At 44.5% G+C, this 27,610-nt stretch overlaps 2 protein-coding genes across 6 annotated transcripts in view; one reads left to right on the top strand and one right to left on the bottom strand.

Moving 5' to 3' along the window:
* Positions 1-10,083, top strand: part of LOC122450897 (translation initiation factor IF-2-like) — a 38,321-nt gene extending 28,238 nt beyond the window's left edge. Inside the window, exon 3 of the mRNA XM_043483270.1 lies at positions 9,949-10,083. Within this exon, the coding sequence (XP_043339205.1) occupies positions 9,949-10,009 (61 nt within the window). The 3' untranslated portion in view covers positions 10,010-10,083. The remainder of the gene's footprint in view (positions 1-9,948) is intronic.
* Positions 10,084-10,695: 612 nt separating this feature from the next.
* TP53INP1 (tumor protein p53 inducible nuclear protein 1) lies at positions 10,696-26,948 on the bottom strand. 5 transcript variants are annotated; one of them, XM_043483498.1, is made up of 5 exons: positions 26,742-26,947; positions 23,808-23,928; positions 20,268-20,524; positions 19,316-19,676; positions 10,696-15,558 (listed from the first exon to the last, which is right to left on the bottom strand). In XM_043483498.1, the coding sequence occupies exons 3-5, from the start codon at positions 20,377-20,379 to the stop codon at positions 15,309-15,311; spliced, it is 723 nt and encodes a 240-aa protein (XP_043339433.1). In that variant the 5' UTR covers positions 20,380-20,524; positions 23,808-23,928; positions 26,742-26,947; the 3' UTR covers positions 10,696-15,308. The 5 variants fall into 5 exon arrangements, with proteins under 5 accessions (XP_043339433.1, XP_043339434.1, XP_043339432.1 ...); XM_043483499.1 differs by having other exon boundaries at positions 23,808-23,858; XM_043483501.1 differs by lacking the exon at positions 23,808-23,928 and adding an exon at positions 16,893-16,930 and having other exon boundaries at positions 15,424-15,558; positions 26,742-26,948.
* Between the last annotated feature and the right edge of the window lie 662 nt (positions 26,949-27,610).

The following is a 27,610-nucleotide window of genomic DNA, read 5'->3' as shown; positions in this document are numbered from 1 at the left end:
GTCAGTTCAAGCCAGGTTTTGCTTCAAAATAAGTTTTGTGCCAAAGCTATGAAATAACTTTTGGTTTTAAGAGCTCTTAGACTTCAGAATTGCCGATAAGCAACTATGGACCCATTTAAAAAGTCTTTTGCCCATGCCTCATATCAGGTGAGATCTTAGTTCCTGACTAGGGATTGAACCTGCGCCCCCTGCATTGGCAGTACAGAGTCTTAACCATTGGATTAAGGGACATCCTTAATGTCCATCATTATGTCCCTGTCCATACCAGGGACATCCCATGGGCCTACTTTTTTTGGAAGATATTTTTCATGTAGTGAAAGAAATAACAGTTCCCTTCATTAAACAATGTTTCTTGAGCACCTAGGACAGTGAGAATGCATTTTTGTTTGTTTGTTTTTAACCAGAGACCTCTTTAGCCTTGGAGCTCTAACTGCCAAACAAAGGTTCTGTTTGGCACTGAAATTTCATTTATAGAAACAACAAATATTTTGACTTGTATACAAAGTAATACTCAAAATTCTCCAAGCTAGGCTTCAACAGTATGTGAACCAAGAACTCCAGGTGTTCAAGCTGGATTTAGAAAAAGGAGAGGAACCAGAGGTCAAATTGCCAACATCCGCTGGATCATAGAAAAAGCAAGGGAATTCCAGAAAAGCATCTACTTCTGCTTCACTGACTATGCTAAAGCCTTTGACTGTGTGGCTCATAACAAACTGTGGAAAATTCTTAAAAAGATGGGAATACCAGACCACCTGACCTGCCTTTTGAGAAATCTGTGTGCAGGTCAGGAAGCAACAATTAGAACCAGACTTGAAACAACAGACTGGTTCAACATTGAGAAAGGAGTGCTTCGAAGCTATGCGCTGTCACCTGTTTATTTAACTTCCATGCAGAGCGTGTTATGCACAGCGCTGGGCTGCGTGAGGTGCAAGCCGGAATAAAGACTGCTGGGAGAAACATCAGTGACCTCAGATATGCAGATGACACCACCCTTATGGCAGAAAGCAAGGAACTAAAGAGCCTCTTGAGGAAGGTTTAAGAGGAGAGTGAAAAAGCTGGCTTAAAACTCAGCATTTAAAAACAAAGATCATGGCATCCAGTCCCACCACTTCATGACAAATAGTAGATGGGGAAAGAATGGAAACAGTGAGAGACTTGATTTTCTTGGGCTCCAAAATCACTGCCGATGATGACTGCAGCTATGAAATGAAAAAAACACTTGTTCCTTGGAAGGAAAGCTATGACAAACGTAGACAGCATATTAAAAAGCGGAGACATTACTTTGCCAACAAAGGTCCATATAGTCAAGGCTATGGTTTTTCCAGTGGTCATGTATGGATGTGAGAGTTGGGCTATAAAGAAAGCTGAGTGCCAAAGAATTGATGCTTTTGAACTGTGGTGTTGGAGAAGCCTCTTTAGAGTCCCTTGGACTGCAAGGAGATCTAATCAGTCCATCCTAAAGGAAATCAGTCCTTAATATTCATTGGAAGGACTGATGCTGAAGCTGAAACTCCAAAACTTTGGCCACCTGATGCAAAGAGCTGACTCATTTGAAAAGACCCTGATGCTGGCAAAGATTGAGGGCAGCAGAAGGAGATGACAGAGGATGAGATGGTTGGATGGCATCATCGACTCAATGGATGTCAGTTTGGGCAAGCTCTGGAAGATGGTGAAGGACAGGGAAAGCGTGCTGCAGTCCACGGCATCTGAAAGAGTCAGACACGGCTGTGAGACTGAACAACAGCATACAATTCAGGCCATGCATAAGATTTGTCAGCTTAATATATATTGCAGCCTCGGTATTTATATTGAAAATGGCTTAGATTTTTTACTGGTTTTCCCACAAATCCGGGGTCTCAGGCTGAAAACTGCCACACATGTCCCAGGTTCTCCACACAGAAGTGAACATACGGTTCTTAGAAGCACGGAGTGGCTAACATGTGGAGCCCCCATATGAAGCTGAGCCACAGGTGTCCAGGGCTCAGGACTTAAACTTAGCATGAGCCCTGAGAAGGTTCATAGATCGTTGTTCTCAAAGCACAAAAGCAAGCAGAAGTAGAATTGGGGCTTCAGAGAAATGAGTGGCTGGGAGTCTGCTGAGGGGGACTAGGAAGAAACAGAAAGACCTGTGGGGGTAAGTGATGCCTGTCCTAGACCTTGTAGGGTGAGCGGCTTCCAGTGGGCGGGTGGGGAGGCACCCTGCCCTGGTGTCCGTGCCCTCGCTCTTCATCAGTAGTTAGATCCCCTTATTTCGCTGAAAGAAAGGCCAAGTACCCTTCCCCTTCTCCCTTGCAACTAGTAGAGACCACCAACTGGAATTCCCGCCGCAGCAGGTAAGCAGAAACGGTGTATACGGCTCAGGCAGTGAGGCGGGAATGTGCGGTGAGTTTGTAAGTCTTCAAGGAGCTGAGGGAAGTAGCAAGATGGCATGAAAGAAAAATAAAGCCTTGTGAAAGAGCCCGACGCAATATTTTCCCCCTCCGTTGTTTCTCAGTAGCAGCTCCACACTGAATCAACACAACGCATCACTCAGAGGCCAGCCAGGTGCTGGTCCGTGGGATCGATACCACCCCACAGCAAGAGACATCCTCAGGAGAGCCCCTGTCCCCGGCCCTTCCGTCGGAGGGGGAGAGGCCAGCGCCCTGCCCCTCACAGCCCGTTCATGACCCGGCTCCGGCAGCCCAGCTGTCATCCTGTCAGATACTTCTGTGTATTTAGCATTTACATTTAAAGAAATTACTACAGAGTAGGCCCAATTTTAGCTTACCTTACCTATTAAAACAAACAAACAAAGAAACAAACAGAAAAACAGCCAGAAGAATGAATTTAGAAGACAAACCACTGAAAAGGGTACTATCAATATTTAAGTTCCTACAATAAAAATCCTACAGTAACACCCCAAGGAGTGCAGTCCTCTGCTTTCTGCCTGTTCCCCAGGGTCCCCGGGTTAGAGGTACAGAGGCATTTAGTCACATCTTCAAGTCAGCTTTACTTCCTCGGGATTGTTTCACACACTTACTGGAATTTCAGCCACAGCACAGGTGTTGGTATGGGATGTGACCAGAACTCACATTTTCCAGTATCTGACGAGGGTATTTCAACTGAAAAATAGATGTAAAATCAGTTCTGCCAGAACTGACAGTAAACATAGTAAATCTTTGGGTCTGAAATAGGTGATTTTTGTATAATAACCAAGTATTTGAATTACCAAGAAGTGTCTTAGCAATGGCACCCCCACTTTATGGTCCTAAAATAGAAAATACAGCCACAAAGAATCTCCGTCTAGAAGAAATTTAGTGTGTCGGCACTTCAGATTTGAAAAAATGTCAAGTGTACGGACTCTATTAAGAGGGAGGTGCAAAGTTTTAGTTGGAACCTGAAACTGATGTCATCTTAATTTGTCAAGTCCTCCCCTGAACGTTGCAACCTCGCGCGAGTTCTACCAACCCAATTTTATGACAAGGTATATAGGAAAGAATCCTTAAGTTTATTTACATTGCTTTAAGCATATGAAATACATCCATTTCTTCATCATTTTGCTTAACAGCAAGAGCATTAACGGAAGTTTCTTTGTGTTAATAATCCCTCAGGTACTTCTGCAGAACTCTGGGGCTGCAAATGCATTCTGCAGCACGTGTTGCCGAACGCAACATGTTTTTGGATCAGCAAAACTTCTTGTAAGATGTTCCCTAGTTCCAAGACTTTCTAACTTGTTCTGGATTTCTGGGTATATATTTGCAATTTTTCTCTCCTCCACCCCCGCCGCCCCCGCCCAAAACTACTGCCTGACCTGTGAAACTCAGAAACTTCTAAGTGCAATGGACTGATCCGTTTGACTCCCTTACTGATGTGTGCCATCGACACAGCCCAGGCTCATCAGGGAGACAAAGCCAGGTGCTGTTCTTGTCCCCTGCGGTCCAGGCTTGGTGTGAATCAGGAAACCTTGGCCAGGGCCTCCTGGGGTTTCAGAGATAATAGGGACAAGCGGGTTCTGGGAAGGCTGGTTGAGAAAGAAGCTGTCCAGGGAAGCCACCACATCAGCCTCTGTTACTGTTATTTTAGAGGCTTCGTTTATCATCAGCAAAGCCTGGGCAGCTCTGTAACTGCTAATCCACTTTTCAGTTTCACAAACTTCTCTAGGGTGAGCCTGTTAGAATTGCAGAGTCTCTGGCCCTACCCTGGACCTAGTGGATCAGAACCTGCATTCTTCATAAGGTCTCCCAAATGATTCACCTATGCATTAAAGCTTGATAGCACTGGGATAGGGGTCTTGAGGTGAGCAGAGAAGGGAATTGTGTTGGGTTGACCAGGGGCACAATAGGATGGCCCAACACTGATGCTCGAGCTTGTACCCCCGAGTGTCTCATGTTCCCAAGCCCCTCCGCTGTGTGACGCTCCAGTAGCTCTTAGGCAGCTCGAGTGTAGAAACAAAGGCCTGCATTTGGACTGGCCTGAGGCTGGAGATCAGCAGAGGAGGCATGTGGGAAAGAGAGAAGGTGCAGAGTTAAGTGTGCGATCACAAGGATGGTGCAAAATGGCGTTGAGGCTGGGTGGGAAGGGGGGTGGCCGTGAAGGGAGAGGATGACAGCCTGTGTAGTTCTGAGAACAAAGCAGGTTCTCTGGTAAAGTGGGGAACGCTGCCTGGCAGAGCAGCGGTCCGAGACTGCTACATAGGAGCTGTGGAACTGCTGCTAGGCATAGAGATCGTTATGGGTGGAGGAAATGTTCTGTATCTGAAACTGCCTATTATGGTATTCCCTGGCCACATGTAGCTATTGAATACTTGACATATGACTGCTGTGGCTGAGGGACTGAACTCTTACTTTTATTTGATTCTAAGTAAAATAACCACACATGGCTAGGGGCTACCATCTGAAGTTTTTATTTGAAATATAAATTTTCATGCTAAAGAAGGATGCCTCAGTATTTTAGACCTAAAATTAACCCAAAGACACAGAACTCGTCTTACTATAATTCTCAACTGCGTATCATCCACGGTCTAATAAAACAGAGGGAGAACCACTAAAGGAAGGAAGGAGATCAAGATAGAAGGATGCAGCAGGGAGCAGGGAGCAGTCACACTCTTCTCTGGCTGGTCACCTGAGACCAAGAAGGAGCTTTATGGTGGGTGGGCCAGCGTCTCATTTCCAGGGCAGCAATGGGAACCAGCCTTCAAGAGCTCAGTATCTTGTGCCTGGGATGTCCGTGCCCAAGGAAAGGACTAGGGCTCCCAGGGGAGCCTCCCTCCCTCTGGGGAGGGACACGGAGGACTGGGATTCCTGACAGCTGACTTCCCTCTTCTGCCACCAGGGATTCTCAACTTCAGTTGCCTAAAAATCCCAGGGAGCATGAAGAACCCAGATTCCCAGTCATCCTCCAGAGATTCTGATTCAGTAGGTCTGGAATAGAACCAAGAAGCTGAAAAAAAGTTACTTAGTTTCATTGAGTTTGTGTTAAATACAAAAGGATGTACACAGTGCAAAGTGTATCTTTCTCTAGCCCACCTCCTAGAGCCCAGGTCTCCCACACTCCTGTGATTTCTCTTTTTCACGTTTTAAGACTCACTCCTGTCTGATGTCTGTGGCTCCAGGTGGCCCACTGGCCCTGTTGCACGGCCGTGTTTTGCACGAGTGCACCACAGCTTATCCAGTCTGCCATCGGAGGACAAGTGGGTTGTTTCCAGTTTCTGGCTGTTGGGAAAAAAATGCTGAAAGGAAAGTTCTGGGACGTGAGTCCTAACGCACAGAAGCACACATTTCTGTGTGGTCTGCACCTGGAACGGAACTGCCAGGACACAGTGGTTGTGTCAACAGTAGACCCACCTCCACTTGTCATTGTCAGTGTTGGATTTTTGCCAATCAAGTGAATATATAATCATATTTCATTATGCTTTTAATTTGCATTCCCATCATAATTAATGAAGTTTAGCATCTTTTCAAATATTAATTGGCCCTTTGAGTTTCCTCTGCTGTGAAGTGCCTGTTCAGGGTTTTAACCATTTTTCTACTACATTTTTGAACTTTTAACTGTTTTGCCAGATTTCTATAGGTATTCTAGATACCAGTCCTTTGTTGATTATGTGTTGTGAACATCTTTTCCCACTTTATGGCTTGTCTCTTCACTCACTGGAGCATTTTTTATTTTGAAGTAATCTTAAGACTTCCAGAAAAGTTGCAAAAATAATACCCTCATTTAACTTCCCCTAGTGTTAAAAACGTAACATAATCAGGACATAAACACTAGTATCACGTAAATCGACCCTGAATATTCATTGGAAAGACTGATGTTGGAGCTGAAGCTCCAATACTTTGGCCACCTGATGCGAAGAGCCCACTCATTGGAAAAGACCCTGATGCTGGGAAAGATTGAGGGCAGGAGAAGGGGGCAACAGAGGATGAGATGATTGGATGGCATCACCGACTCAATGGACATGAGTCTGAGCAAATTTCGGGAGATGGTGAAAGACAGGGAAGCCCGGTGCTGCAATCCATGGGGTCATAAAGAGCTGGACAGACAGTGACTGGACAGCCATAACATAGTAAGGTCATAACTTTATTGGAATCTCCCTTAATGTCCTTTTTCTATTCCAGGACCCCACATGGCATTTAGTTGTTGGGTCTACTTAGTTCTCTGACAGTCTGTGGCAGTTCCTCATTCTTTTCTTATTTTTCATGACCTTGACACTTACGATGAGTACTGGTCAGGTGTTCTGTGGAATGTCATCAGTTTGGATTTGTCTGATGTTTTCTCATGGATCAAGGTTAGCTTTTTGACAAGACTGTCACAGAAGTGATGTAGTATCCTTCTCAGTATATCTTACTAAAGAGTACGTGATGTTAATGTGTCTTTAACATTCTTTTTTTAATTCTCATTTTTGGCTTTGCTGGGTCTTGGTTGCTGTGCACAGGCTCTCTCTAGTTGTGGCGAGTGGGGGTTACTCTCTAAGTGCTCGGGCTTCTCGTTGCTGTGGTTTCTCTTGTTGTGGAGCACGGGCTAATGGTGTTAAAATGGAATGAAAAGGTGTCAGGGTAAACTATGTTTATCTATACACATATTAAAAATTGGGCTTCCCAGGTGGCGCTCGTGGTAGAGAACCCGTCTGCCAATTCAGGAGACATAAGAGATGCGGGTTCGGTCCCTGGGTTGAGAAGATCCCCTGGAGGAGGGCATGGCAACCCACTCCAGTATTCTTGCCCGGAAAATCCCATGGACAGGGGAGCCTGGCGGGCTACAGTCCATGGGATCGCAGAGTCGGACACGACTGATGCAACTTTAGCAGCAGTGCTGTAGCAGAAGCATGTTAAAAATCAGTTAACCCTGACACCTTTCATTCCGTTTTAGCACCTTAAGCCCATTCTAGTCTTCCCCATTTCCTTAGCTGTAACTTCTTTCTCCACTAGTGTAATTGGTTTTCGTTTTTCTTTGGCCCATACCACACAAGGGATCAAACCCCAGGGCCCTTGGCTGTGAAAGTGTGGAGTCCTAACCACTGGACCACCAGGGAATTCCCTGTAATTTGTTTTCCATGCCGCATAATGTTACCACAAATTCAGTGGCTAGGAACACCACCTATTTTTATTTCAGCTTCTGTAGGTCAGAAGGATCTACCTCTGTGCTCTCCCGGGCTGTTGGCAGATTGATTTCTTTGTGACTGTTGAATTCCTAGCAGCTTATTTTTCAGATCCAGCAATGGAAAGAGAGTTTCTACTGCTTCAAGCCCATGACCTCTAGACTCTCCTTCAGAGGGCTTGCCTGATTGTTCAGTCCATCCAGGAGACTCTTTTGATCTTAAAATCAGCCGATTAGGGACTTTATTACATCTACAAAATCCCTTCACCTTTGCCATATTCTGTTGGTTAGAAGCCTTCACTGAAGGAAGGGAAGGGATTACAGAAGCTGTGACCTTGCTCGGGGTCACCTTAGTGTGTGTCTGGGTCATGGAGTGTGAAACTGGCTCTCATTATCCACCATATATTCCGTTCATATATATTCAATATATCAATATATTCAGTCCTAATATACATACAAAATGACGGAATTGCTAACTGATAACCTTTGTGAGCAGCAGATGACTACTTGGCTTATTTGTCTACAGTTCTTTTCATCTTAGCCTTATATTAATGGTAACCATTCAAAATGCTAATTTCCAGTTACTTAACCACACTTTCAGTGTGGTTATAGTCTCATTTGTAATAGGTCCAATTGTAATTGCTTCCAATTGAGATTCCTCCTTCACACACTCTGGTTGATTTTCATCTTTTATTTTGTGGGGGTGCTGGAAGCATTACTATGGTTTCTAAAAGCCAAAACTATACAAAAGGGACACTCAAGAGACATGTTGCTCTTTCCTCATCCCAAGGAACCTGTCCCAGTCCCTCTCTTCAGCTTTCTTACCTGCCCTCTGCAGGTTTAATAACGTCCCTGGTGGTTCAGAGGGTAAAGCGTCTGCCTGCAATGCAGGAGACCCAGGTCTGATCCTTGGGTGGGAAAGATCCCCTGGAGAAGGAAATGGCAACCCACCCCAGTATTCTTGCCTAGAGAACCCCATGGACAGAGGAGCCTGGGGGGCTGCAGTCCATGGGGTCACAAAGGGCCAGACACGACTGAGCGGCTTCACGTTCTTTCTAAAGGTTTAGCGGCTGGTTTATTCTTCCTGTATTTTGTACAAATGAGCAGATACATGTGTTTTCTTATATTCCCTTCTTTCTTGCATGGAGGGTATCTTACTTTAAATACTCTTTTGCACTTTGCTTTTTTTTTCCACTTCAGAGCCTCAGAAATCACTCCTTATCAGTTCATAGAGTTGATCTCATTTCTTAAAACCAATGAGCATTGACCTCCATTATGCAATGCACCACAATATTTTCAACTCTTCTCCTATGTTTAAACATTTAGGTTGTTCCTAGCATTTTACAGACAATGCTGCAGTGACTAGTCTTCTGGCCAGTATAAATTCAAATGAAGGAGCTAGATAATCTTAGCAGATGTCAAACTGTGAGACCCTGACATACCCATCCCTCACAAGCCCGTGTGCTTCTGAGTCGCCTACGTTAGACTCCGTGCAGTCACTGCCCTTGAGCTGTGATGGAGCTGCTGGATTCCCCTGACACTCCAGTCACCCGGAAGTGGGCCTGCCAAAGACTCAACAGCGCCCCTCCACCTGCCCCGCCCGGGTAGGCGCTTTCATTTCATGCTGCTCCATCCCAAACCAAACGGACCTTATTTTCGTCTTTGGGGTCACCCCTTTTCTTCACCCCTGCCCCCAGTCTTTTCATCTCAGCTGAGAGTTTCAAGAGATAACAAAAATGTATCCTGCAGTAAGCTACTGTTCTAGAATGCCAGTCTTCCTCAAAGATCCCTTCACACAGGAGTTATTCTTTGTGCTTCCTATTCAAATATTCTGAATGTTACTGGCTTATTTAAACTAGAGGCAGAGGAATTCCCTCACGGTCCAGTGCCTAGGGAACTTCCCTGGTGGCTCAGATGGTAAAGGCTCAGCCTGCAATGCAGGAGACCTGGGTGTGATGCCTGGGTTGGGAAGATCCCCTGGAGGAGGGAAATAGCTACTTACTCCAGTATTCTTTGCCCGGAGAATCCCATGGACAGAGGAGCCTGATGGGCTGCAGTCCATGAGGTGGCAGAGTCGGCCACGACTGACGCTCCAGTGTTAGGACTTGGTGCTCCCACTGCTGTGGCCCAAGTCCAATCCCTGGTTGAGAAACGAAGGGCCTGCAAGGTGTGCAGCATGGCAGAACAACAGAAACCAAAACTGAGGACGAGAGTGCCACAGCGGGACATCCGCGGGCCTCAGGGGTGTTGTCCTGCAATGCTTACGTGAGACTGTGTCTGCATTTATCTGGGAGAGGAGCTATGAAGAATCCTACCAAGCTTGCTTAAAAAAGGCTAAGAACCAGTACATTAAATTCTGTATTTGTTTTTTTAACACAGATTGGCTGGAGGGAAAAGGTTCTGGCTGGGGTCATTCCCAAATTCATGTTCAGGTAAATGATTATTCATTTTAGCTGAAAATTTTTAATACATTAATTTATACAAGTTTTTTAAAAAAGTAAAGTGCATATTAAACATATCCTTTGGACAAGTAAAACTAAAAAGCATTCACTTTAAGACAGCATATTAAAAAGCAGAGACATTACTTTGTCAACAAAGGTCAGTCTACTCAAGGCTATGGTTTTTCCAGTGGTCATGTATGGATGTGAGAGTTGGACTATAAAGAAAGCTGAGCACAGAACTGATGTGTTTGAACTGTGGTGTTGGAGAAGACTCTTGTGAGTCCCTTGGACTGCAAGGAGATCCAACCAGTCCATCCTAAAGGAGATCAGTCCTGGGTGTTCATTGGAAGGACTGATGTTGAAGCTGAAACTCCAATACTTTGGCCACGTGATGCGAAGAGCTGACTCATTTGAAAAGACCCTGATGCTCGGAAAGATTGAGGGCAGTAGGAGAAGGGGATGACAGAGGATGAGATGGTTGGACGGCATCACCAACTCAATGGACATGAGTTTGAGTAAACTCCGGGAGTTGGTGACGGGCAGGGAGGCGTGGCATGCTGTGGTTCATGGGGTCGCAAAGAGTCAGACATGACTGAGTGACTGAACTGACTGATTGATTAAGTAAGTTGTACATAGTTTTTAAAGCTAATGACCATAAAGATAAAATAAAAGAATCTGACAAATGTGAAGGTAAAGGACATTTTATTTATTGACAGATTAAAAACCGTAACTCCAGGTAGTGCAAAATACACCACTGAACCCAATTACAAAGAACCGGTGTTAATATACAATGTTTAAGCAATGCTACACTTATTTTTTGGCAAAGTGCTGTATTGTTTAGTCTGTGTATAAAACTGACCATCTATGAACCAATCAGTACAAAAATTTTCTATAAAAACAGAAAAAAAAATTTAGACAGTGGCTCAAGAAAACAAGCTGCCATTTATGCATAGATTGATGTACAGTATATAACCTAACCAAATGTCCCTTTTAAGTTTTCAAGTTGTTGAAAAAAAAACACAAAAAAACTGTGTCCAGAAACACACCAGGAAGGCACAGAGTACAGCCTACAACACTCTTCAGTCTCTAGGACTGACGCCCTGCCCTTGAAAAGCAAATGTGTTCACAATTTTACTTGAGGGAAAAAAAAAAAAACAAAAACCAAAGCCAGTTAAAATAAAATAATACACACAATTACTGATTAAGATTTCCAAACCTCTGGAGGAAAACACAACCAAAAAGCAAGCAAAACCACTCACACACAGCAAGCTTGGAAACAGACACATCTAACCTCCCCAAGCTGGTTTGGTTTTTAGAAGTCAACCTAGAAAACAAATACTAAAACTTCAGGCAAATACAGAGAAAAATTGGGCATTTAGCAATTACACAATTTAAAAAATATTTTAAGAAAAATTGTCAATGACACACAAAACATTATCCACTTAAGCTGCCTTCCTTGGAATAGTAACTTCTCCTCCCACATAAAGGATACTGTTGCAAACAGGAAAAGATATCCTTATCTGTATGCTTTCCAGGACTGCCTTCTCCACCCCAGACCACTGCAATTGGTGTCAAATTTCAAGTGAAATTGGTACATGGCAAGGCTGACACCACTATATTATGTAAGTTTTCTAAATAAAGCATTTTATATAAAACTTTAAGCATTAAAATAAGTAGATAAGAATGCCATTTATAATACATCAACAGGGCCGATGGCAGTGAAACCATCCATGATAGCGGCCCAACTCTTTAAAGAATTTAACCAGTATGTATGGGACTTATAAAATAAAAAGATAATTTTAAGGTAACATTACAAACATATGCCAGTATCTCCAGTACAAGGAGCAGTCTCTTAACTGATTCTAAGAACAAAAACTACTAATTGGAAACTCTTAAGCTTTTTCCACTAAGCTATTTAAATTTAAATGTCTATCTTCTAGAGTCCTTTTTTGTTTTGAACTCAAAGAAAATGAGAGAAAGAAAGATATCCTTCTTTACTCTTTTTTCTTAAAAGAGTATATAAGACAACATATTTCTTTGAGGAAGAAGAGAAACAGCAAAGATACTCAGATTCAATGAAGACACAAAGATTACAAACCAGTGTACTACACAGATTTGAGAAGCAAAAACATTAGGCAATGCTGAATGGCCTTCTCAAGTTTTAAGTAAATTGTAATCTCACTAGAATCAAAGTACTGATACAACAGAGAAGGTATGTAAACAGAAACAGTTTGCATCGAAACTGGGAAAAAACGCACAGGAAATCAATGTAAAAAAAGCTCCCTGGAACAGTGAGTAATAAACCCAATCACTCTGCACCTTCTGCAAAAAATTCCCTACCCTCCCCCCAACCCAACCATATAAAGTCCCACAGAAGATAAATAATGGGTGGTTAATCTTCAACTTATGGTGCAGTACATAATCAAATTATTTGAGGAAGAAAAGTAATAAACATAAGATATACAGCATAAAATGTTTTAAAAATGAAAAACACAAACTTTGAGAAACATGGTGCATTATAACTAAGAAACTCATTCATGAAGCACTGCTGTGTGCACCACATATTCCAGACTTTTTCCAAGTAACATGCTATATTATCAGTTTAGAACCAGAGTGCTAAATTCAAAAGGGTCTTATTTCTTTCTCACCGCTGGAATTTTTAAGAAATATGCACTAAAGCACACTGTAAACCATTTATATTTACAACAGCAAAAATAATTAACTTATAATAAGCTGCATTTCAGCCCTGTTTCAAAGAATACTTAACAGGTCAATAGCACTCTCTGTTATTATTGGTCTTGTGAACCTGCACATAGTCGATCCCTAACAAACACGTGATGACCAAGAACTGCCTTAGGTGACCACTTTCTTCAGTTCTTACATGGGCCAGTTTTAGACAGAAGCCTTAAGACACTGATGCAGAAACCACAGTATGATATCACAGATGTCTGGTAGGCCTTACCCTGAAAAAACACTGAAAAGACTGAAGTCAATTGTTTTCCAGGTACAAAGCATAAAAAACCTGGCCCAAATAAGGCAAACGAAAAGTCAGTAACTGATAGAGATGTAAATGTATTTAAGGTATCAGGAAATCTGAAAAAATAATAGTTAAAAAAAAGACCATTGCAGTTTTATATACAAATCTGTTCATGCTGCCAAACAAATTCTCATGGCTGAACTTCTGGAGCTCATGAGGTACTAACAGCTTACATTTAGTATGTGAAAAAAAGAGACCCCCATGTATTCAGAGGCTTACACCTATGCTCAAGTTAGCAACATACGGCCCTTTAACAGTCATGGCATAAAACATACACACTTTCATGAACACTCTATCTCCCAATGCTGGTAAACACAAATAGTAACAAAACAACTTCTAGCTCAGTTTGACAAAACTTAACAGACTTGGCCCCTAATGAGGAAAACAAATAAATAAAGGGGTAGTCGAAACAGAAGGGGACTAAGGTGAGAAGGAGGATCTAGACCCTTGTTCTGGAGAGAGATTCCTGGCCCTTCAGCACAGCCAGTGGTGGAGGAACAGCCTACCACTATCATCTAACTAAGCTATGTCACCTCTCCCGACTCCACACGTCCCAGTCTGGTCAGAATTCACTGCAAAGTCTCCCATGGTTCCCTGCATCCAGCTGCTACAGGGTTGCTGAAGAATAAAACAATACTTCACATAACTATATGCTGCTTTTTCCTCGACAACACTGTCTAGTCATGTACTCAATTAGGATTGCAGAGGAGACTGGAAAAATAAGCTATCTGATTATGAAGGTGATAATATTATTGCTCTGTCAGTAGAATGTGCTTTGGGTTGTAAATGTGTTCAACTTAATTTCAGAGGAAACTGGTCAGAGTGCAGATGGCTCAGCAAAACCCATCCCAACTGCGAAAAAATAAAGTGACTAAAGGTAAAGAAATGGGTTTTCTCTGCGTTCGTTGAGCTAACTGGCCTCGGTGTGACCCGAACCCTGCACCCTGGCCTCACAAGCACCAACACTCTGAAGAGGAGTTATGGCCGAAGAGCTGGCCCGGCCCCGCCCCTGCACTTAGACTCGGCAGAGGGGCCCTTGGAATTCCACCCAAGGATCAGTTCAGGACAGCCCCACTTCAATCAGTACACGGTCCTCACAACTGGGAGGGAGGTACGTGTTACTACGCCCTCCTTGGTGGAGGTACCAAAGGCCAAAGTGGTTAAGGAATTTGCCTGAAGCCCAAGTTAAAAATATATATATAAACTCAAGGAAAAACTCAACCTGTCACTCTTCATTTAGATGCTATGAATAGATGTCACCAGGAATCCCCTTCACTGTTGCTTGCCAGCTGGCGGAACAGGCTCCACAGCAGAGGATCTATCACTGTATCAGAAATACAAAGCCTATCTCTTTTCCCCTGGGCAGATATAAATAGGAAGCCACTAGAGTGCAGGACACGGACTTCTGAATCTACAGCTGATGTGAAGTGGCGAGTAGGCAGAGCTGGCAGGAAAGAATCCAAACAAACAGTGGACCAATGCGTTACTTACAGATACACATTTCCCCAAATCCACAATTTCACAGGTCGAATTTAATCCCTCTGCACGTGAGACGGGCACTGTTGTCCCACGATGCCGTAATGTCTGTACCACGTTACACAGTCACATCGGAATTATTGAATGCACTGTTCACTAACACTTAATGTACCTGAATTCCAAAATGAACTGCATGGCTAACCTGGGAAATAAAAACCCCATACACATAGAAATATATCAAGTTTTCTTCCAAAAGAAAGTTCAGCCATAATTCCATTTTATCTGTGGCAACCACATCACCTGTTAATGCTCATGTTAGTGTGTAAAAATGTATTCATTATATACAGAAAAGATTATCAAGTACTGGTCAATAAAGTGTATGGCTGACCCTGAGAATAAATTTCTGCTTACTCAAAAGACTGATTAATACCCAATAAAATGAAATTGAAAGATGCCTATTCTCGTACTTGGGAAGAAACATCTTTAAATTGCTAACTCATGTACACCTTAATAGATTTAAAGACCTTCCCAAACACTAGCTGTATTGATATGTTTCCAAAAATATTCTGAAGAAATTTTTACAAAAAAGCAAATGTTAAGAGCAAGGCATTACGTGATACACAGCATATAAATCTGGTTTTCAAGATAGTGTCTAAACACACCGATAAAACTATGTGATTGGTCATCTGTTGGCTGTAAAGAGACAGCATCTTCACCGTCCATACATGCACATGCCCACACATACGCACAAACTACGAGAAGCCAACCAGACACGCTTCAGATTCTTAGTAATTGTACTGACGTGGGCAGGGCTGATGGACAGCCCAGCCGCTGTGCTTGACTTGCCGAGAGTGGCAATCTCTGGTAAGATTTTGGCGACGAAGGCTATTTCTGTTTAGAGACTGTCTTTCACCGTGTTCTTTAATCCACTGCGAAGGGCGAAAGCTCTTGGGTTGTTCCAGAAAAGCTGTATGAGCAGCGAGAGCTGCAACGTAGCAATGAATATGCTGCCCCATCTCATTCTCAGCTTCCACTCTGCAAGAGAAGAAACTGGGGATTATTACAGACTATTGTGCGTTATCGAGGAAACTGAGAAAGCTACTTGGCAATTCAGTTCGCCACACTGACTTGTCTATGTCTGACCGAGCGCTCAGGGTCTCAGGGCCGTCAGACAGGTTCTGACTTTGTGAGCACTCTGACTGATAATGGCAGACAGAGGCAGCCCGCTCTCACTGAAGTACGTGACAGAATCCACCCACAGGTGGTAAGCTGAGTGGACTGTAGTTTAAAAAAAATGCTTTACACGTTGAGTGAATTTCAGTTACACACCAAACACATTTACACACATATTTTGATTCTCACTATAACCTTAAAAGAAAACTATTTTAATCCCTAAATTTTACTAATCAGAAAACTCAGGCTCAGAGAGGTAAACGTCACAATCATTAACTAACTCAACCAAGAATGTAACAAAAGTCACACTCCAAGGTTTGATTATGAGGCAGGGTTGATACTGAGGCATTGTGCCAACAGCAGCTTCACAGACTTTATCTGTTTATAAGCAAAATGTTCTAGGAAAACAGGGCTTAAATCTGAATTTAATAGAAATATGCATAAGGAAATTCTCATCTAAAATTTGTCTTGGTAAGATATCTGCTTATTACAAAACATAACTCTTAAGTTTTAAATTTATATCACAACAGGCACACTTTGGAATGGCATTTGCAGAGCAATGTTATAAAGACCCTTGGAGAACACATAATCTTAATATATGGCTACAAACCATGTAATTACTATATATTTTCTGTATTAAAAGCTAATCAGAGTGGGAGAAGGTGAGGGTGGGATGTTTCGAAAGAACAGCATGTATATTATCTATGGTGAAACAGATCACCAGCCCAGGTGGGATGCATGAGACAAGTGCTCGGGCCTGGTGCACTGGGAAGACCCAGAGGAATCGGGTGGAGAGGGAGGTGGGAGGGGGGATCGAGATGGGGAATACGTGTAAATCTATGGCTGATTCATATCAATGTATGACAAAACCCACTGAAAAAAAAAAAAAAAGCTAATCAGATAGTTCTAAACTACATTAACACGTAATGAAGAACTTTAAGATTTTTAAGGGTTATTTTACACAGGAAGGCAGTTATATATTCTGCCTACAACTGCTAGAGGAAAACACAGTTATGTTTTTAATATATTATTTTTATTAAGTAGTAGAATTAAAGCAGGTCACATTAAGAAACTAATAGAAAGCAGTTAAAACAAAACAAAGACAGTGGTTTTTAAAAGCTGGATGCCTTGAGTCCTTTGCCTTCCTGCTCAGACTGATAACACATATCACACAGTCTCAAATGAAATATACTTACTCTGTGCCAGTGAGTCTTATAAGCAGCTTTTCCTGGCCCTACAAATGTTAAATGGTGAACTATTAAATCACTAGTAAAGTTGAAAATGCTATTTAATTTTACTATTAGGATGTGGTCAACTTTTCTTTATTAAAACTGGGTTACTATGGGTCATTAAAGGAACATGTAGTACTTAAGATTATGATAGCACATAAACCTTCACATACAATATTTTATAAAGGATAAAATGCAATAAAGTACATACTCTGAAGCCTATCTAACTGTTAAGCACCTTACTTTTATGTACTTTATGGTAATCTCTACAAGGATACACAGGATGAAAACAATCTTAACTTTCGAAAAGCATATGATTTACTTCTTGCTCAGAAAATACAGATATTTACTACATAGCCATCTTCCTAATTTTGGTGACATCTGATTTCTATCTTGATTTACTGGGCCTTTCTTATAAGAATTTAAAATCCAAATATAAAGGTGTTAAAATCTTTTAGTTATTATAAAACTATAATAATTTACAGTACTTTCTTATGTTCAGAAAGAATTAATATAAAATTAGATGTGTCCATTTGATCCTTTATTTATAATTAACTACCCTAAGTGTTATATCAAAACATATAACAAGATACAGTGACAAACAAGATATAAAAAATGAACTCACTGCATCAAAACTGCAAACACTTAACCAGGTTCAATGCAAGGTCCTGAACTGGTTCTTGGTTTGAACAAACTAGATGAAATATTCTGGGCTTTAGTGGGCAAATCTGAGTATGGTTTGTATAGTTCACAAAGTAAAATTTTACTGGGAAAAAAAAAAAGTAGAGATCATTGCCTAAGAAAGCAGATTATAAAACAGTACCTATAGCTTGATCTCATTTAGGTTAAAAATGGTGTTATATATCCATGCATGGGCACATCCAGAAAATAACCACCCAGAAGGATATGCCCTAGAATCTTGACAGTATTCATCTCTCAGTAGTGAGAAAAATGTCATTTAAAATTTAAAAATTTTTGCCCTTTCTAATTTTCTGCAGTGCATATGGACTACTTCTATTGTCTATGAAGCTGCTAAATATACATATGTAAATACACATACTTTAAATATTGAAAACATAAATATACAAATGCTAGTAATTAATCATACTAAATTCTCGAGTGGAACTCCTCAGAGATGAGATCAAAATAAGGTGAGAAGAATTTCTAAGAACTGAAGAAATTAATTTGAATCAACTGCTAAGCAATTAAATAAATTAATTAAACCACCTCAAAGAAATGTATTTTAAACTTCTGTTGGAATGCCTGAAACATTAACCTCTTGATAAATTTATAATATGGAATAAAGTGCCAGTCAAATATCAAAGATCAAAGATCCTACCTAATGCAAAGCTTGGGTAACTATATAAGCAAATGTTTTTCAGTTTGGCACAAGTGTATATTTATCTTCATTCAAGAACATCTACAATATTGAAAGTGCAGCAAACTCTGGTAAAGTTATCAGATTAATGAGCTGCCTGGGCTTTGTTTATATTTGGCAAACAGGAAATAGAAGGAGATACACACACAGTGGCCTGGTTAGTAGAGCCAGAGCCTGGACAACTGAAAAAGAGGCCCTCGGGCTGACTGCACTGAGCCACAGAACACTGTGAGCCGCTCCAAAGTCCAGTTCACCTGTCCCCTTGACAGGTATGAAGGGAATTAAGTCAGTGCCAGGATCCTACCAACAGCTTAATGCTAGAGGGGACCTCCCACCAACATGCATCACAGACCAGCTGGACTTTGAGCCGCTGAACGCAGCCACCGGCTTTGTTTAGTGGGTGGGAACCATCTTGAATGTAGTCCCAGGATAAAGGCCAGACTGTGAGTTTGTTCTGGAATGGATTACTGACCAGACACCCTCCCTGAACGGTTCCAGACACTCAACCCATCCACCATCCAAGCAGAGCCTTTCAGACCACTTGGGGCACCCATTTAACCACAAAACAGTATTTGGATGTGAAAGCTTCCCTCTGCAAGGCAGAAGAGAACTCTGAGCAAAATGCTTTGCTAAATCTGCCATTTTCTTTACCTCATGCTTCAGATTCCTCGGGTTTTCAAGGCTAAGCACCATTTGATGTGACCTAGTTAGGACTACTTCGAAGATCACGAGATTTATTTTAAGTTATACCATTCCTGTCAAATTTGATACCCCAAATAATCCAGACTATAAAGTGCCAGAGTTATATTCTAAGATACTTAGCAGAAATGCCAGTCTTTTCTTTTCATTCAGTAGCAGAATATTACAAACGAGACAGCTCTCCATTACATAACTGGGGCCATGCTAGAACTAATATTTTGAAAATCTCAAATGAGTTCATCTTTTCATACCATCACCCGCCTTATGCACTAGGCACATACTTTCACGAACATCGGTGGAGACAGTAACGTACCTGGGACTGCCTGGGTTATGGAATTCCTCAGTCCCACAGTGGGCCTCACCGAGACTGGGGCAGGGGTCATGCACAGCATAGACGGACATGCTGGGGTGTTCGATGAGAAGGTTTTCCATAGGACTGGTTTCCACCTTGATAGTGGTTAATCCACCTGCAGTAAAACATGGGGGAGGGGTGATAAACCAGCTCTCCTCCATTGGACAGGACTCAAACTGGAGGAAGCAGGAGTCACTCGTATCAGCCAAGCACTCGAGAGACGCAGGGAGACAGGAAAAGACTGAAGGGTGCTCAGGAGGTGACTCTTCACTGATGTCATCTTCTTCCTCATCCTCTGCTGCTGAGAAACCCGTGCAAGTGTCTAGATGGTAGTCCACACACGTTGTTGAAGTCCCGCGGGGTATGAGTAACACATTGAGATCACATCAGAGCACAGAAAAAGAAGAGATGATGCTGTTAGCTGATGCTCACAGTCCTCCCTTTATTTAGATCAGACACAAAACCATTCATATTCACTCACAATGATCATAAAATAACTTCTGAGCACCTAGTGTGTGTGTGTGCGCGTGCATGTGTGCGTGTTAGGGGGCGGTGTGCATCATTGTATGGGATGGATTATGTTGGTTTGGCAGAACAGTTTTTAAGATTGGTTTCTCTTCTGCTGCATAGACACATAATGCACCAAATGGGTTACTGCTTGTCGGGGATGGGGGTTTCCTATAAAAGTGCCTCTAACTGGATCAGGGTATAAGAGCTGCCATACTGGAGAGGCTAACATCAGTTTCACTGACCTGATCATCTGGCACAGAATGCTTCCTGCAATTTTTTTAGACAAATTCCTGTTTATTTACTTTTAAGGCTTAAAAACCTTCAGAATTATTGGTTTACTTATGCAAAAACTTGATAAAAGAGTTTCCACTTTTGCTGTGATGATTAACGGCTATACCCTTACCTATGAAGTCAACAAGAATCCACTCATCATCTTCTTTCTCACTAAATTCTGGTTCTTCGTTAGAAGAAGTATTGACTTCACCCACAAACATTTTATTCAATCTCTGGAACATTGTTAAGGCAAGACTGAGACTTTGGCTGGATGTCTTTGTAGCTGAGATTTCCAAAACCCGCTTCGGTCAGCCTGATGCCACTGACAGGGGATTAAAGTGCACAAGGTGCTTATTCAACTTAGGCGAGAAGCAGGGATCATTATCCCTAAAATAATACAGAAAAAAAGGTTATTTCAAATCAGCACATGTTTATATAATGTGTACATCTGCTCACCCCTAGAGAAAAGCACAGGCCTTAGCCTACAGCTTGGCTCTTCCCTTCTTTCAAACAGAAGGATGCAAAATCTCTTTTTTTTTTTTCAAAATCTCTTTTTTACAAACATATAATCAAGTACTCAAATGCAACCTGTAAATATCTCAAAATGCACAATGGAAGGGGTTAGTTCTCTTTCACATCTGTGCTTTTATAGTAAGGGATATAAAATAATATCCCTGGGTAACATATTTCAACTGAAATACTACTTTTCTGTAAGTAGAGCGAAAGCTAGGTTTTCATGGTCAACTGGTCAGAAGCTGCCCACTGAGCCCAGCACTCGTGCCGGCTACGTGTCCACTGCCGCGCCAAGCCCTCAGCTTCCCCTGGCACCTTTTCTGTCCTGCTCTGTTCCTGTGTACGATTGTAAGCACACCTAATTCCATTAAAATCTGTAACTACAGCGCACTTTGACCTTCAAAACCATTCCCACAGCTGGTGTGGGAAAAGTCACACTGTAGAGAACTCAGGTGGCCCAGCAACCAGAACCAAGAAGGACCACTGTGCCTGGTTCGAAGGTGGCGTGTCTCCTACCAGGGTGAGGAAGTCACACTACTCCAAGGGTTCTACCCCATGCATGGAGTTCTGGTGAGTTCTAACGAGGAACTCCAGCCACACCTGATCTTATTCCAGAGTTCCAGATTTACATACCCATTTCTGCCTGGTTACCTGCTGGGCAGACCAAACCTAACAAACTGCAAGGAGATCTTTTAATTTCCCCCCACAAACATACTCAGGCTCACTGCCAGCCGTCCCTCTTCTCAGGAAAGAGAGGCAGCAGTTATTCAGGCCAAACACTCAGCCCTCACCCTGGACTCCCTTTCATCCTCACCCCTGCACCCCTCACCCAAACTGCACACACGGCTGGAATCCGCCTACTTCTCTCCACCACTCTCACCCTAGTTGAAGCCAACTGGTTTGACTTAATCACCACCTCCTAGATGGCTCCCCTGCCCCTACTCTTGTCCAGTGAGATAGTGCAGGCAACCTACTTAGCAAGGAACTTGGTACAGAGTTCTCAGTCAGCGTCAACTATCATTCTGCAAATATTTGCTGAGCACCTGTTATGCATCAGGCCTAGTGCTCAGGGCAGGAGAGACAGCAGCAGACAAGGCCCTCCCACGGCAAGCCCACCAACCCGGTGTGATGAGTGTCACGTGAGGAGAAGTACTGGGGGTTCCTCAAATCCCAGACAGGGGTCACAGAAGGACACCTGCAATCATGACCTTAATCGTGAATGGCTGAGCTCAAGAACGGACGAAGGAGAAAGAATGCTATGGAAACGTGCAGATGAGTGAGAATCTGGCTCACTTCCATTTGGCTCAAGATCTAGGCAGACAGTCTTGACAGCAGGCTTGGGGGCTATGTGGGGACTGGATCCTGCAGGGTGCTGTGTGCCAGAAGTGAAGGGGAGAGGAAAAGTCAAGGATGCCCTAGGTTTTTGGCCTGGCCAACTGGGGGGGTGGTAGGACAGTTCAGTGGAAGAGGAACACAGCAGAGGTGTAGGCCATGTGCTCTGGACACGAGGAACCAGGGAAGCTGATGAGTCCTGGGGATGTCTGCAAGGAGCTGGATCTAGGGCTTTGCAGTCCAAGAGCACGGTGTCTGCTGAGGGCACAGATCTGGGAGTTACCAACACAAAGCGGGTGACATGAACCATAAGAACCGTAAGAGTAGGTGAGCTCACACAGGGAGCGTCAGCCCTGAATCCCTAACTTCAGACTCTGGATATTTCACTTTCAAAACAATCATCCTTAGATATAAATGATGTGGTTCAAATCTGTTGGTGATGAGACTCCTGGTTCAAATCTTTACGTGTTCTCTGGACTGCTACGACTGTTTGGCAGGGTACTACTCATGTAGTACTACAAGTATGTGTTTAAATAAATGACACTGGAATACTTCTGTGGTCACAATCTGTCATCTTCAGCCATTAATTATGAAAAACGGGTAAACAGGAAGTGTCACTTGCATAACCAGTCTCCCTAAAACCCTTCTGGAAAGCAGTCTGGCCAATCATGTAGTCTAGAGCTGGAGGATGAGAACTCAAAGTGAACTTTATGTTGCATGTAAGAGAATTTACAAGAGAAGTGGGCTGTGTAGTTGGCTAGACTTGATTATCCCAAAAGATGAGCTATCCCAGGGCTGATGTGTACATAAAAGTTTTGAGCATATGAGCTAGGAGGGAGAAAGGATACTTTAATCTTTCCCCCACTTCTCTTAAATTATTGGCCCCAAGTACAGTTCTGTGTCTGCTGACCTAGCTGGATGAATTCTCCCGAGTGCCCGGATGGACTCAGGCCCTGCAGCAGCAAGAGCTGCTGGGTGGGGAGGGAACACCCCACGGGAACCCTAGCTCGTTCTGAACGTGCCCCTATCCCCCAACTGTGGTGCCACATGCGGTCAGTCACTGAGGCCCAGGCCAGTTAAGCAGCAGCTACAAGGCAGAAATCATGCTGGGACCACTGTGCTTGGGCAGCTGCAGGTTCCAAACTGCCCCCTCTGGCTGTGCCCTGTTCCGTAATGTGGAAGCCAGCCTGGGCCTGGAGGACACACAGCTCTGCTAGGGGAAGGGCATCTCTAGAGGAGCTTCCCCCAGGACCGCACGAGTCAAGCCTCTTTTGGTTTCCTAAAGTGAGGTTGGCCGACTTTGCCAAGTTCCTCCAGCCCCGCGTTCTGTAGCTGTCACAAAGGACAAGGAGCTGCTAGAGAGACCCCAGTACACTGACACTGTTCAGTGAGATGGCCTCTGGGCACATCAGGTGAATGATTATTTGAAATGCAATTAGATTGAAAAACTACAAAAAAAAAAAATTCTTTGGCCCAATCACACGGCATGTGGGATCTGAGGGATCTTAGATCCCCGACCAGGATTTGAACTCACGTTCCCTGCAGTGGAAGCTCAGAGTCTTAACCACTGGACCGTCAGGGAATTCCCTGAGAAACTAAATTTTTAATCTTATTTAATTTGGGATATAGTAGGTTAAATAAAATATATTGACAAAATTAATTTCACCTGTTTCTTTTTCCCTATTTAAGGTGGCTACTTAAAAATCCAAACCTCCATACATAGCCCACACTGTATGTTACTATTGGACAATGCTGTTCTAATGTCTTGATGGCCTATCTTCCCAATGACCCAGACTGTCCCTACCAGGTCACTGCTACTTTTCACCTTGGCTTTGGCCCAAGAATGGAGGCTCTCCTTGGGGCTGGTCCTCTGCAGCTAAAAAACGGAAAGCAGGGCTTCAGACTGCACTCCTCAGCAGGTCACAGACTTTTTGATATTCACAACTCTAGGATAAAGATAAAACTAAGGTGAAAATTCCAGAGAAGGCCAGTGTCCTAAGAGGACAAATTTACAAATACAGCTCTGGAATTTAGCCAAGAGGTCGAGGAATGAAGGCAAGGCGGGAGGCGCTGCTGTTGTCCCCGGCACCGGCGGGCCTGGCAGTCTCACCCTGGTGGAGAAAAGAAACGAAGTGTCTGTGCCCCAGCACTTCAAGGGGGCAGCTGTGGCCTCTTCCGCTTGGCTCTAAATACCTCCATTCCCTCCCTTCATTATAAAATGAACCAAGCCACATTACAGAAAGTTTAGAAAATAAATAAGGAAACTGTTACTCCATACTTTGTTGCAATCATTGTTAGTACATTGTGCATTTTCTTCTACCAATAGTTTCTTTTTTATCACAATTGTAGGCCAATGCATGCCCAATTTTGTATCCTGCTTTGTTACTTAACATTTTGTTATCAATATTTTTCATATTACATGAGTAGAAATGCTCTGTGAGCAGAGAAAGGTAGCTGAGTTTAATACTCATGGGTAAAGCATTCTAGTTTGAGAACTTAGAAAAGGAGTTACTAGGTTGGGAAGAGCTTGTTGGTATGACTTATTTTCTCATTTTTGAGACAGGCAACCAACCTTGAGGCCACATGGCTCTGGAGTTAGCCTGCTCAGTTCGAAATCTTGACTCTGCTCCTCAGAACTTGTGTGTATTTAGAATATATATAGTAACTTCTCAGTGCCTCACTTTTCTCATCCCTAAAATGGGGAGATAGGGCCAACAGGAGGAATAAGTGTGTATCACTTAGAAGCAGGCACACAGCAGGCACCCAGTAAATATTAACCACAAGTTCACTTCAAACCAGAGCAAGTCACTTAGCATCTTTGGGTCTGAGTGTCTTTATTGGCAAAATGTTCATAAAGTCATCAGAGCTGTGATTTATTGTATGCGACAGACTTGAGGTACTTATTTGTCCCATTTGATTAATAAGGAAACAGGCTCAGAAATTAAGTAACTTGCTCAAAAGTGACAGAGCTATTCAGGGGTGGGGCCCACGTTAGAGCAGAAGTCTGTCTGGTTCCTAGGACCCTGCGCTCTTGCCCCCCATCCCCAGCATGGGATGTCTCAGGTTCCTTCCAGCCTCAACTCTGGCTCTCTGAACTTCGGAGAACTGCACTTTTCAGTTGGTTTTGGCTGCCAGTAGGCGGCTCCAAAAACATTTTAAATTTAAAAAAAAAAAAAATCCCACAACTTTGATGATTTAACTCCTAACTATGTGTACAGTTGTGGCTTCTTGACAGTTTCGAAATATCAGGTGGCCAGACTAACACATCATCAAAAAGCAGCTCAAAATGATCTCTTTATCCCACCCTCTCTCACTAGTTTAGAATAAATGTGCTGACTCAAGTAATTTTACATCAATTTTAAACTGTAGAAAAACCAAGCTAAGAAAGTTGTCTTCGCTTGTTCCACTCTATCCAGCCTACTCAGCCAGCTACAAGGAGGTTATTCTCCCCAGGATCCACCAGGTTGGCTCCGAAGCCTTGAATGACAGTGAACAAAGACAGCAATAAAGGGTAATTCAGAGCCTGTTAACCCTGAGGTTTGAAAGTGGGACCATTCCCAAGAGAAGTATGAGCAATCGATGAAGCATTCACAGAAAAGAACAAAAGATAAAGAAAAAAACAAACCAGACCTTAGTCATAGAAATTAGCAAGGTCCTGGTTCCAGGCTGGAACCTGCGAAAATTATGCTGCCAGTTCAGGGTTATAGTGACTGTGCCTTAAAAGCAAACGCTTCCTACAGCTTTTTGCATCTGCAGTGAAAAAGATGTTTCAGTTACCAAGCGATTTCTAGATCTTGGGGCTCCTCATTTCCTCGGTTCAACAACCCCAGGGGACTCTTTCCACTCCCCTTTCTCAAAACTACTTTGTACTCAGAAAGGGTTCTTGTCTCAGTGACGGAAAGGGGGAGAGGCCCTCCTCCTTAATCTCCTCGAAATTGGAATTAACACAGGAGACAATGAGCAGATGTAATTAGGAAATACAATTAAACACACACACACACAGAATCCCTACAGAAAACTCATCTTCAACTTAAAACACCATTTCCTCCTAACTGGCTGTGTGGTCTTGAGTAAGTTAAGTCCATCTCTCTGGGCCCTCAGGTTTCCTATCTGTAATACAGTCTAACTTCACAGGATTATTGTGGGAATCGAGTTAATGCATGTAAAATCCTCACCGAGTTTGTGGCACCCAATGAGCGTGCACGATCAAAATGATGAGGATTTTAACTACGATGGGAGATAAAGTGCCTACCACAGGTGCAACCTCCACCAGTGATAGGTAAGATCAAAGCAGGAGTCAAGGAACCTGCCACCGACGGGCGGGCGAGCGCTGGTCGCGGGGTAGCGGAGCCGCCGCGCGCCGGGAGGGCTGCCCGAGCAGCCGCAAGTCCCGGAGGGCTGCGCCCCGGGGCGGCGGCGGCGGCCGCCGCGCTCGCCCCTCCGGGACACGGGGCCCCCGACGCCCACTCCCGGGCGGGCAGCCCCAGCCCAACGGCGGAGGGCAGGAGGCCGAGTGAGGAGGAGAGGGAAGAGGAGGTCGGTCCCGCGGCGGCCCCGAGAAAACAGGCCGCGCTCGGGGTGGGGGGAGGCAGAAACCAAACACCCAACCGCCGCCCCGCGCCCGCGCCCACCTCCGCGGCCGCCGAGGCGGTGGGCAGCCGGCCCGCGGCGGCGAGCGGGGTTGGGGGAGCGCACCGACCGCGGCCCGAGGGGCGACCCGGAGCGAGCGGCCCTGGACGCCGACCCCGCCCGCACTTACGTGGGCCCGACCCGCGGCCGGACGGGCGGCAAAGGCAGCTGGCAGGGACCCGCGCGCGGGCGGCTGAGGTAGCTGCGGCACCCGGACGGCGGGGCGCGGGGGCGCGGGGCCGCTCCAGCCCTCCTGAGGCCGCGCCGCTGGCCGCCGCCGGTGCGTCCCGCTCCTTTTGTTGTTGTGCAGCCTCGGAACAGCTGATCCGCCGCTGCGCCCGCCCGTCGGGCCCGCCCGCCCGGACGCCCCGCCCCAGGGCGGGGCCCGGCCCGGCCCCACCAATCGGCGGCGCGCGGGCCCCAGGGCCGCCCTGCGAGAGGCTGTCACTAACGCACGTGACCTGGCGCCGGGCCGGGCGACGCTCCGGAGCTAGAAACAAGCCCGGGCAACAACGCCCGGGCGCCCAGCGAGCGAGGAGACAGGGCCCCGCGGAAGGCGGGGGTGCTGGGGCTGGTTCGAGGGCGAACCAACGCGGAAACCCGCCCCGGAGGGTGAGGACCAAGCAGACCTGGCCGCCGAGAGGAAGAACCCTGACCCCAGCTGCCCTTTGGCCGAGCGTCTGGGGGCACACAGGGACACAGAGTTGCTGTGAGAGGAAAGCTAAGGGCCTCGAGAGTGATGGGAGCCCAAGACGGTGAGGCAGCCCCACCACGTCTTGGCCGTCGTGGGAAGGAAGGGCTGGGTCCGGTGGGTACAGGCGTGCCGCCCACCCAACCTCCTTGTTTAAGACTAGGAGCCAGGCACCCACCTTGCTGTGGTCACTGACCCTGGGAGCTGACTGACCTCGTCTATTGGCTCGGGATGCAAGCCGGCAAGGCAGAAGAGGCCATGAGACCAGACCTTGAAGGCAGAGACGCCAGGAGCCTGGAGGGGCTCTG

This window comes from Cervus canadensis, chromosome 12 (genome assembly GCF_019320065.1).
Source record: "Cervus canadensis isolate Bull #8, Minnesota chromosome 12, ASM1932006v1, whole genome shotgun sequence".
Lineage (NCBI taxonomy): Eukaryota > Metazoa > Chordata > Mammalia > Artiodactyla > Cervidae > Cervus > Cervus canadensis.
This window is presented reverse-complemented; position numbering and strand designations above follow the sequence as displayed.